The sequence below is a fragment of the Tachyglossus aculeatus genome, chromosome 2, assembly GCF_015852505.1.
Source record: "Tachyglossus aculeatus isolate mTacAcu1 chromosome 2, mTacAcu1.pri, whole genome shotgun sequence".
In the NCBI taxonomy this organism is placed as follows: domain Eukaryota; kingdom Metazoa; phylum Chordata; class Mammalia; order Monotremata; family Tachyglossidae; genus Tachyglossus; species Tachyglossus aculeatus.
The window spans coordinates 139833991-139846847 of NC_052067.1; the positions used below are offsets into that span (position 1 = coordinate 139833991).

Below are 12857 nucleotides of genomic sequence, written 5' to 3' on the forward strand. Positions count from 1 at the left end.
AGTGCTCTGCACACAGTAACCGCTCAATAAATCCCACAGCACCGGTATATATGTATATATGTTTGTACATATTTATTACTTTATTTTACTTGCACATATTTATTCTATTTATTTTATTTTGTTAATGTTTTGTTTCGTTGTCTGTCTCCCCCTTCTAGACTGTGAGCCCGCTGTTGGGTAGGGACCGTCTCTATATGTTGCCAACTTGGACTTTCCAAGAGCTTAGTACAGTGCTCTGCACACAGTAAGCGCTCAATAAATCCCACAGCACCGGTATATATGTTTGTACATATTTATTACTCTATTTTACTTGCACATATTTATTCTATTTATTTTATTTTGTTAATGTTTTGTTTCGTTGTCTGTCTCCCCCTTCTAGACTGTGAGCCTGCTGTTGGGTAGGGACCAACTCCATATGTTGCCAACTTGTACTTCCCAAGCGCTTAGTACAGTGTTCTGCACACAGTAAGCGCTCAATAAATATGATTGAATGAATGAATGAATAAATAAATATGACTGATTGAGTGATTGATTCTCTGTGCCTTAGTTCCCTCATCTGTCAAATGGGGACTGAGACAGTGAGCCTCGTGTGAGACACGGACTGTGTATGCCCTGATTATCTTATATCTACCCCAGTGCTTAGTACAGTGCCTGCGCATAGTAAGTGCTTATATATCATTAAAAAACACACATACATAGTAAGTGCTCAAAAAATATGATTAACGAATAGCTTAAAAAAAACAAACAACTCCCCCTCTCCACCCTGAGACTGCTTCCCTCCCCTGGCACAAGCCAATATCCGCTGGGTTCTTCACAGTCTTTTAGACTGTGAGCCCAACTTATACTTCCCAAGCGCTTAGTACAGTGTTCTGCACACAGTAAGCGCTCAATAAATACGATTGCTTGATAGATTCTCTGTGCCTTAGTTCCCTCATCTGTCAAATGCGGATTGAGACGGTGAGCCCCGTGTGAGACACGGACTGTGTATGCCCTGATTATCTTATAACTACCCCAGTGCTTAGTACAGTGCCTGTGCATAGTAAGTGCTTATATATCATTAAAAACACACATACATAGTAAGTGCTCAAAAAATATGATTAACGAATAGCTTAAAAAAAAAACAACAACTCCCCCTCTCCACCCTGAGCCTGCTTCCCTCCCCTGGCACAAGCCAATATCCGCTGGGTTCTTCACAGTCTTCTAGACTGTGAGCCCACTGTTGGGTGGGGACCGTCTCTATATGTTGCCAACTTATACTTCCCAAGCGCTTAGTACAGTGCTCTGCACACAGTAAGCACTCAATAAATACGATTGATTGATTGATTGATTGATTCTCTGTGCCTTAGTTCCCTCAGCTGTCAAACGGGGATTGAGACGGTGAGCCCCGTGTGAGACGGACTGTGTATGCCCTGATTATCTTATATCTACTCCAGTGCTTAGTACAGTGCCTGCGCATAGTAAGTGCTTATATACCATTAAAAAACACACATACACAGTAAGTGCTCAAAAAATATGATTAAAAAATAGCTTAAAAAAAAACAACTCCCTCTCTCCACTCTGAGCCTGCTTCCCTCCCCTGGCACAAGCCAATATCCGCCGGGTTCTTCACAGTCTTCTAGACTGTGAGCCCACTGCTGGGTGGGGACCGTCTCTATATGTTGCCAACTTGTACTTCCCAAGCGCTTAGTACAGTGCTCTGCACACAGTAAGCGCTCAATAAATACGATTGATTGATACTGATTGATTAGGTTATCAATTCTAACCCACCTCCTTTTCCTACTCCAGTGCGTGACCACAGCAGCCACAGCATATAATTCTGTGCTGCCAAAAAGCCCCCCAAAACCTTTTATATCCTCCTCAAGAATCAGGGTGGGGGGATTCTGCAGAGGAGGCAATTACGTGAGGAAAAATGGGATTCTTAACCTCCTGCCTAGGAACTGGGGCCTGCGTCCAGGTGGCCACGACGGCTCCAGAGTTCGGCTTCGGACCCCCAGGTGGGACGGGGCGAGAGGGTCCCAGGCAACAGGGAGATGCACGACAGGGGATGAAGGGCAGACTGAAGGAACAGGATGAAGACGGGGAGGGAAGACCACAAAGCCGAGGCGAGGGGAACCATCAACAGGGACAGAAGACGATACTCTAGGAGCGGGAGCTAGGGAGAAAAAGACAGTCGGAGGTTATCGGGGAATAATAATAATAGCATTTATTAAGCGCTTACTATGTGCAAAGCACTGTTCTAAGCGCTGGGGAGGTTACAAGGTGATCAGGTTGCCCCACCTGGGGCTCACAGTCTTAATCCTCATAATAATAATAATAATAATAATGGTATTTACTGAGCACTTACTATGTGCAAAGCACTGTTCTAAGCGCTGGGGAGGTTACAAGGTGATCAGGTTGCCCTACCTGGGGCTCACAGTCTTAATCCCCATAATAATAATAATAATAATGGTATTTATTGAGCACTTACTATGTGCAAAGCACTGTTCTAAGCCCTGGGGAGGTTACAAGGTGATCAGGTTGCCCCACCTGGGGCTCACAGTCTTAATCCCCATAATAATAATAATAATGATGGCATTTATTAAGCGCTTACTATGTGCAAAGCACTGTTCTAAGCGCTGGGGACGTTACAAGGTGATCAGGTTGCCCCAACTGGGGCTCACAGTCTTAATCCCCATAATAATCATAATAATAATAATGATGATGGCATTCAGTAAGCACTTACTATGTGCAAAGCACTGTTCTAAGCACTGGGGAGGTTACAAGGTGATCAGGTTGCCCTACCTGGGGCTCACAGTCTTAATCCCCATAATAATAATAATAATAATGATGGCATTTATTAAATGCTTACTATGTGCAAAGCACTGTTCTAAGCACTGGGGAGGTTACAAGGTGATCAGGTTGCCCTACCTGGGGCTCACAGTCTTAATCCCCATAATAATAATAATAATAATAATAATAATAATGGTATTTATTGAGCACTTACTATGTGCAAAGCACTGTTCTAAGCCCTGGGGAGGTTACAAGGTGATCAGGTTGCCCCACCTGGGGCTCACAGTCTTAATCCCCATAATAATAATAATAATGATGGCATTTATTAAGTGCTTACTATGTGCAAAGCACTGTTCTAAGCGCTGGGGACGTTACAAGGTGATCAGGTTGCCCCACCTGGGGCTCACAGTCTTAATCCCCATCATCATAATAATAATAATAATAATGATGGCATTTATTAAGCGCTTACTATGTGCAAAGCACTGTTCTAAGCGCTGGGGAGGTTACAAGGTGATCAGGTTGCCCCACCTGGGGCTCACAGTCTTAATCCCCATTTTACAGATGAGGTCACTGAGGCCCAGAGAAGTGAAGTGGCTTGCCCAAAGTCACACGGCTGACAACTGGCGGAGCCGGGATTTGAACCCCTGACCTCTGACTCCAAAGCCCGGGCTCTTTCCACTGAGCCACGAAGGGCCCCCGCCTCCACCCGCCCACCGGGCGCCGGGGGGAATCAATCAATCAATCGTATTTATTGAGCGCTTACTGTGTGCAGAGCACTGTACTAAGCGCTTGGGAAGTACAAGCTGGCAACGTATAGAGACGGTCCCTACCCAACAGTGGGCTCACAGTCTAGAAGGTGGGCTCACAGTCTAGAAGAGTTTCAGGATGGGAAGAACAGGAATCAAAAGAAGAGAAAAAGGATAACTACGGAGGCCAAGCAGAAAGGAGCTGCCTAAAGAGAAGCAGCATAGCTCAGTGGAAAGAGCCCGGCCTTTGGAGTCAGAGGTCATGGGTTCGAATCCCGGCTCTGCCAATTGTCAGCTGTGTGACTTTGGGCAAGTCACTTAACTTCTCTGTGCCTCAGTTCCCTCATCTGTAAAATGGGGATTAAGACTGCGAGCCCCACGTGGGACAACCTGATCACCTTGTAACCTCCCCAGCGCTTAGAACACTGCCTTGCGCGTAGTAAGCGCTTAATAAATGCCATTATTAAAGGGCAGAAATGAGGAGGTGGGGGAGACAGCATACAATAAAAACGGGAAGAGAGGCAGGCAGCAAGGAGGAGGAGGAGGCAGATGTCGCACATGGGACCCCGGCGACAGCATGGAGAATGCGGTGAGTTTCCCCCGAAAGGAATTGGATCCCGGACTCTTACCCCGTCAGGAAAGTTAAGGAATAGGTGCTGCTCTTGGACACGAACGCTGATCGGTGGGCCGCCTTGCCGTGGGCCGGTTCTTCGTTCTCTGAATCCGAGAGGCAGTCGGGACACTGAGGGGGAACAGCAAGGGCAACAACGTCCATTCCGGGGGTCCGCAGGAAACCGCCCGCCCGTCACCCCGGTCGACGGGCCGCAGGGTAACCGAACCTCCCATTTGTAAGGACTCCTCTTCCAACTCGCGCTTCTTTGCGTTCCTCAACGTGGGGTGCGCGTCCTCTCCCCCTTTTAGACTGTGAGCCCGCTGCTGGGTAGGGACTGTCTCCATATGTTGCCAATTTGGACTTCCCAAGCGCTTAGTACAGTGCTCTGCGCACAGTAGGCGCTCAATAAATACGATTGATTGATTGATTGATTGCCCCGCTGGTGTAGGAAGACACGCTGGAAGTACTGTACGCCTGTGGGTCGGCCTGCAGTAAGGGGTCTCCGCTCCCTCGCCCGCCCGGAATCCAGCCCCCCGGGCCTTTCCTTTCATTTGTTCATTCATTCATTTATTCAATTGTATTTACTGAGCGCTTACTGTGTGCAGAGCACTGTACTCAGCGCTTGGCAACGTATAGAGACGGTCCCTACCCAACAACGGGCTCACAGTCTAGAAGGGCGAAGCAGAACACATGTGGACAGGTGTCAAGTTGTCAGAATAAATAGAAGTCAAGCTAGATTCATTCATTCATTCAATCGTATTTATTGAGCGCTTACAGTGTGCAGAGCACTGTACTAAGCGCTTGGCAACATATAGAGATGGTCCCTACCCAACAACGGGCTCACAGTCTAGAAGGGCGAGGCAGACAACATTTGGACAGGTGTCAAGTTGTCAGAATAAACAGAAAGCAAGCTAGAGTCATTCATTCATTCAATCGTATTTATTGAGCGCTTACTGTGTGCAGAGCACTGTACTCAGCGCTTGGCAACATAAAGAGATTGTCCCTACCCAACAACGGGCTCACAGTCTAGAAGGGGGAGGCAGACACCAAAACAAAACATGTGGACAGGTGTCAAGTCGTCAGAATAAATAGAAGTCAAGCTAGATTCACTCATTCATTCATTCAATCGTATTTATTGAGCGCTTACTGTGTGCAGAGCACTGTACTAAGTGCTTGGCAACGTATAGAGACGGTCCCTACCCCAACAACGGGCTCACAGTCTAGAAGGGGGAGGCAGACAACATGTGGACAGGTGTCAAGTCGTCAGAATAAACAGAAGTCAAGCTAGATTTATTCATTCATTCAATCGTATTTATTGAGCGCTTAGTGTGTGCAGAGCACTGTACTAAGTGCTTGGCAACATATAGAGACGGTCCCTACCCAACAATGGGCTCACAGTCTAGAAGGGCGAAGCAGAAAACATGTGGACAGGTGTCAAGTCGTCAGAATAAATAGAAGTCAAGCTAGATTCATTCATTCATTCATTCAATCGTATTTATTGAGCGCTTACTGTGTGCAGAGCACTGTACTAAGCGCTTGGCAACATATAGAGAGGGTCCCTACCCAACAACGGGCTCACAGTCTAGAAGGGCGAGGCAGACAACATGTGGTCAGGTGTCAAGTCATCAGAATAAATAGAAGTCAAGCTAGATTCATTCATTCATTCATTCATTCAATTGTATTTATTGGGCGCTTACTGTGTGCAGAGCACTGTACTCAGCGCTTGGCAACACACAGAGACGGTCCCTACCCAACAACGGGCTCACAGTCTAGAAGGGCGAAGCAGAAAACATGTGGACAGGTGTCAAGTTGTCAGAATAAATAGAAGTCAAGCTAGATTCATTCATTCATTCATTCAATTGCATTTATTGAGCACTTACTGTGTGCAGAGCACTGAACTCAGCGCTTGGCAACATATAGAGACGGTCCCTACCCAACAATGGGCTCACAGTCTAGAAGGGCGAAGCAGAAAACATGTGGACAGGTGTCAAGTTGTCAGAATAAATAGAAGTCAAGCTAGATTCATTCATTCATTCATTCAATCGTATTTATTGAGCGCTTACTGTGTGCACAGCACTGTACTAAGCGCTTGGGAAGTCCAAGTTGGCAACATATAGAGACAGTCCCTACCCAACAGCAGGCTCGCTGTCTAGAAGGGGGAGACAGACAACAAAACACAACATATTAACAAAATAAAATAAATAGAATAAATATGTACAAGTAAAATAGAGTAATAAACATGTACAAACATATATACATATACACAGGTGATATACAGATGTATACATATACATATGTATATATATACATATATGTACATATGTATATATGCATGCATATGTATATGTATACATATACACATACATACATACACATATGTATATGTATGCATATATGTATGTATATGTATACATAGACATATATGTATGTATATGTATAGGTGTGTGTATATACGTATACATATACATATACATATACACATACATATACAGGACACTGGTGGGGAGGGGAAGGAGGTAAGGCGGGGGGATGTGCTATATGCACATCATTAACAAAATAAATAATAATAATGGCATTTATTAAGCGCTTACTATGTGCAAAGCACTGTACTAAGCGCTGGGGTGGTGACAAATAGAATAGTAAAAATAGAGTGATAAATCTCTACAATGCACATCACTGCCAAAATAAATAGAATAACAAATATGTACAAGTAAAATAGAGTAATAAATCTGTACAAACATCTATACAGACACTGTGGGGAGGGGAAGGAGGTAGGGCTGGGGGGATGGGAAGGGGGAGAGGAAAAAGGGGAGGACAAAATAAATAATAATAATGGCACTTATTAAGCGCTTACTATGTGCAAAGCACTGTACTAAGCGCTGGGGAGGTGACAGATAGAATAGTAAAAATAGAGTGATAAGTCTCTACAATGCACATCACTGCCAAAATAAATAGAATGGCAAATATGTACAAGTAAAATAGAGTAATAAATCTGTACAAACATCTATACAGACGCTGTGGGGAGGGGAAGGAGGTAGGGCGGCGGGGACGGGGAGAGGGAAAAGGGGAGGAAAAAATAAATAATAATAATGGCATTTATTAAGCGCTTACTATGTGCAAAGCACTGTACTAAGCGCTGGGGAGGTGACAGATAGAATAGTAAAAATAGAGTGATAAATCTCTACAATTCACATCACTGACAAAATAGATAGAATAGCAAATATGTCCAAGTAAAACGGAGTAATAAATCTGTACAAACATCTATACAGACGCTGTGGGGAGGGGAAGGAGGTAGGGCGGCGGGGAGGGGGAGAGGAAAAAGGGGAGGACAAAATAAATAATAATAATGGCATTTATTAAGCGCTTACTATGTGCAAAGCACTGTACTAAGCGCCGGGGAGGTGACAAATAGAATAGTAAAAATAGAGTGATAAATCTCTACAATGCACATCACTGACAAAATAAATAGAATAGCAAATACGTACAAGTAAAATAGAGTAATAAATCTGTACAAACATCTATACAGATGCTGTGGGGAGGGGAAGGAGGTAGGGCGGCGGGGACGGGGAGGGGGAGAGGAAAAAGGGGAGGACAAAATAAATAATAATAATGGCATTTATTAAGCGCTTACTATGTGCAAAGCACTGTACTAAGCGCTGGGGAGGTGACAGAATAGTAAAAATAGAGTGATAAATCTCTACAATGCACATCACTGCCAAAATAAATAGAATAGCAAATACGTACAAGTAAAATGGAGTAATAAATCTGTACAAACATCTATACAGACGCTGTGGGGAGGGGAAGGAGGTAGGGTGGCGGGGACGGGGAGGGGAAAAAGGGGAGGACAAAATAAATAATAATAATGGCATTTATTAAGCGCTTACCATGTGCAAAGCACTGTACTAAGCGCTGGGGAGGTGACAGAATAGTAAAAATAGAGTGATAAATCTCTACAATGCACATCACTGACAAAATAAATAGAATAGCAAATACGTACAAGTAAAATGGAGTAATAAATCTGTACAAACATCTATACAGACGCTGTGGGGAGGGGAAGGAGGTAGGGCGGCGGGGAGGGGGAGAGGAAAAAAGGGAGGAATAAATAAATAATAATAATGGCATTTATTAAGTGCTTACTATGTGCAAAGCACTGTACTAAGCGCTGGGGAGGTGACAAATAGAATAGTAAAAATAGAGTGATAAATCTCTACAATGCACATCACTGCCAAAATAAATAGAATAGCAAATACGTACAAGTAAAATAGAGTAATAAATCTGTACAAACATCTATACAGATGCTGTGGGGAGGGGAAGGAGGTAGGGCGGCGGGGACGGGGAGGGGGAGAGGAAAAAGGGGAGGACAAAATAAATAATAATAATGGCATTTATTAAGCGCTTACTATGTGCAAAGCACTGTAGTAAGCGCTGGGGAGGTGACAGAATAGTAAAAATAGAGTGATAAATCTCTACAATGCACATCACTGCCAAAATAAATAGAATAGCAAATACGTACAAGTAAAATGGAGTAATAAATCTGTACAAACATCTATACAGATGCTGTGGGGAGGGGAAGGAGGTAGGGTGGCGGGGACGGGGAGGGGAAAAAGGGGAGGACAAAATAAACAATAATAATGGCATTTATTAAGCGCTTACCATGTGCAAAGCACTGTACTAAGCGCTGGGGAGGTGACAGATAGAATAGTAAAAATAGAGTGATAAATCTCTACCATGCACATCACTGCCAAAATAAATAGAATAGCAAATATGTACAAGTAAAATAGAGTAATAAATCTGTACAAACATCTATACAGACGCTGTGGGGAGGGGAAGGAGGTAGGGCGGCGGGGAGGGGGAGAGGAAAAAGGGGAGGAATAAATAAATAATAATAATGGCATTTATTAAGTGCTTACTATGTGCAAAGCACTGTACTAAGCGCTGGGGAGGTGACAAATAGAATAGTAAAAATAGAGCAATAAATGTCTACAATCTACATCATTGACAAAATAAATAGAATAGCAAATACGTACAAGTAAAATAGAGGAATAAATCTGTACAAACATCTATACAGATGCTGTGGGAAGGGGAGGAAAAAGGGGAGCATCCTTTAAGAGAACGCCGCATTACAACAGACCATCCATCCGCAATGAGGAAAAGGGGGATCCGATCAGAACCCCCTCCCCAAAACACCCACCCTCTCATCCTCATCATCATCATCAATCGTATTTATTGAGCGCTTACTGTGTGCAGAGCACTGTACTAAGCGCTTGGGAAGTCCGAGTCGGCAACATATAGAGACGGTCCCTACCCAACAGTGGGCTCTCCACCACATCCCAGGGCTGGGAGCTGGGAAAGGAAGCTCATCCCAACTCTTTGGGGGGCGAAAGGCTGCGGGACTTTGGTGAGCGCTGGGCCAACTTGTAATAATAATAACAATAATAATGATGGCATTTATTAAGCGCTTACTATGTGCAAAGCACTGTTCTAAGCGCTGGGGAGGTTACAAGGTGATCAGGTGGTCCCACGGGGGGCCCATTTGTACGGATGAGGGAACTGAGGCCCAGAGAAGTGAAGTGACTTGCCCAGAGTCACCCAGCTGACAAGTGGTGGAGCCGGGATTTGAACCCATGACCTCTGACTCCAAAGACCGGGCTCTTTCCACTGAGCCACGCTTCCCAAGCGCTCAGTACAGTGCTCTGCACCCAGTCAGCGCTCAATAAATACGATTGAATGAATGAATGGGCCGAGGGGCCACACCGAAGGGCATTCAATCAATCAATCAGTCGTATTTATTGAGCGCTTACACTGTGCAGAGCACTGTACTGAGCGCTTGGGAAGTCCAAGTTGGCAACATATAGAGACGGTCCCTACCCAACAGTGGGCTCACAGTCTAGAAGCCTCCGCTTGGCCATTCAGTGAAAACTAAAACTCCTTTATACACGGGCCTTGGAGTCAGAAGGACCTGAGTTCTAATCCCGGCTCTGCCACATGTCCGCTGGGTGACCTTGGGCAAGTCGCGTCACTTCTCTGGGCCTCGGCTACCTCATCTGTAAAACGGGGATTGAGTCTGGGAGCCCCATGTGGGTCAGGGACCGTGTCCAACCTGATTACTGTCAGCTGTGTGACTTTGGGCAAGTCACTTGACTTCTCTGTGCCTCAGTTACCTCATCTGTAAAATGGGGGTTAAAACTGTGAGCCCCCCCGGGACAACCTGATCACCTTGAGAAGCAGCGTGGCTCAGTGGAAAGATCACGGGCTTTGGAGTCAGAGGTCATGGGTTCAAATCCCAGCTTTGCCAATTGTCAGCTGTGTGACTTTGGGCAAGTCACTTCACTTCTCTGGGCCTCAGTTACCTCATCTGTAAAATGGGAATGAAGACTGTGAGCCCCCCGTGGGACAACCCTGATCACCTTGTAACCTCCCCAGTGCTTAGAACAGTGCTCTGCACATAGTAAGCGCTTAATAAATGCCATTACTATTATTGTGACCTCCCCAGCACTTAGAACAGTGCTTTGCACACAGAAAACGCTTAACAAATACCATCATTATTATTATTAGTGGAAAGAGACTGGGCTTGGGAGTCAGAGGTCCTGGGTTCTAATCCCGGCTCTGCCACTTGTCAGCTGCGTGACCTTGGGCAAGTCACTTCACTTCTCTGGGCCTCGGCTACCTCATCTGTAAAATGGGGATTGAGTCTGGGAGCCCAATGTGGGTCAGGGACCGTGTCCAACCTGATTAGTGGAAAGAGCCAGGGCTTGGGAGTCAGAGGTCCTGGGTTCTAATCCCGGCCCTGCCACTTAGCTGTGTGACCTTGGGCAAGTCACTTCACTTCTCTGGGCCTCAATTACCTTAACTGTAAAATGGGGATGAAGACTGTGAGCCCCACGTGGGTCAACCTGATGACCCTGTATCTCCCTCAGCGCTTAGAACAATGCTTGGTACATAGTAAGCGCTTAATACCATTATTATGATTATTATTAACTTGTATCCACCCTAGTGCTTAGAACAGTGCTTGACGCATAGTAAGTGTGTAACAAGTACCATTATTATTATTATTCTTGTTATTATTACACGTCTGCAAAAGTTACAGAAATAATGAGTGAAAAGCCAAAATACTTAAGGATCTCAATAGGTCCCAAGGTTAAATACATCTGGTTGCAACTACCCATAAAGTAAAATAAGCCATTTAACTGAACTGAACTTAACGAGCTGAGGAGAAGCAGTGTGGCTCAGTGGAAAGAGCCCGGGCTTTGGAATCAGAGGTCATGGGTTCAAATCCCGGTTCTGCCAATTGTCAGCTGTGTGACTTTGGGCAAGTCACTTCACTTCCTTGTGCCTCAGTTCCCTCATCTGTAAAATGGGGATGAAGACTGTGAGCCCCACGTGGGACAACCTGATCACCTTGTATCCCCCCAACGCTTAGAACAGTGCTTTGCACATAGTAAGCGCTTAACAGCACCTGAATATATGTATATATGTTAAACGTATTTATTACTCTATTTATTTATTCTATTATTATTATTATTTTTATTTTATTTTATTTGTACATATTTATTCCATTTATTTTATTTTGTTAGTATGTTTTGTTTTGTTCTCTGTCTCCCCCTTCTAGACTGTGAGCCCATTGTTGGGTAGGGACCGTCTCTAGATGTTGCCAACTTGGACTTCCCAAGCACTTAGTACAGTGCTCTGCACACAGTAAGCGCTCAGTAAATACGATTGAATGAATGAACGAACGAACAAATATCATCATTATTATTATTACCACACCGATCCAAGACCCAAATCCGGTGATACCAAACTAGAGACTCCATTCCCCCAGTCTTTCGTCTGGCTAAATGGAAAGAGCCCGGGCTTGGGAGTCAGAGGTCGTGGGTTCTAATCCCAGCTCCGCCACTTGTCAGCTGTGTGACTTTGAGCAAGTCACTTAACTTCTCTGGGCCTCAGTCACCTCATCTGGAAAATGGGGATGAAGACTGTGAGCCCCACGTGGGACAACCTGATGGCCTTGTATCACATGTCACATGTCTTGTTTTGTTGTCTGTCTCCCCCTTCTAGACTGTGAGCCCGTTGATGGGTAGGGACCGTCTCTATATATTGCCAACTTGTACTTCCCAAGCGCTTAGTACAGTGCTCTGCACACAGACTGAGTGAATGAACTTTACTTCTCGGTGCCTCAGTTCCCTCATCTGTGAAATGAGGATTAAGACCGTGAGTCCCACTTGGGACAACCTCATTACCTTGTATCTACCCCAGCGCTTAGAACAGTGCCTGGCACATAGTAAGCGCTTAACAAATACCATCATTATTATTATTAACACATCTCTAACAGATGATGGCAATCAGTTCTTAAAATGGAGCCCTGTGCAGTGCAATGCTCACAAAGCTCGATGCATCTACGAAGGAACTGTCTGCCAAATTCCCCCAATGACACTAAACACAATTTCACACCTAAAACAAGCACTTCTCCTTCCACTCGTGTACCCTTTCATTCATTCATTCAATCGTATTTATTGAGCGCTTACTGTGTGCCCCTCCTCCCCTCTCCATCCCCCCATCTTACCTCCTTCCCTTCCCCACAGCACCTGTATAAATGTATATATACATATTTATTTCTCTATTTATTTATTTTACTTGTACATATCTATTCTATTTATTTTATTTTCTTGGTATGTTTGGTTTTGCTCTCTATCTCCCCCTTTTAGACTGTGAGCCCACTATTGGGTAGGGAC

General features: G+C 44.7%; 1 protein-coding gene across 1 annotated transcript in view; it reads right to left on the bottom strand.

Annotated features, from left to right (window-relative positions):
- Positions 1 to 12857, bottom strand: part of RNF169 (ring finger protein 169) — a 132698-nt gene that overhangs the window by 28950 nt on the left and 90891 nt on the right. Inside the window, 1 exon segment of the mRNA XM_038765151.1 lies at positions 4145 to 4257. Within this exon segment, the coding sequence (XP_038621079.1) occupies positions 4145 to 4257 (113 nt within the window).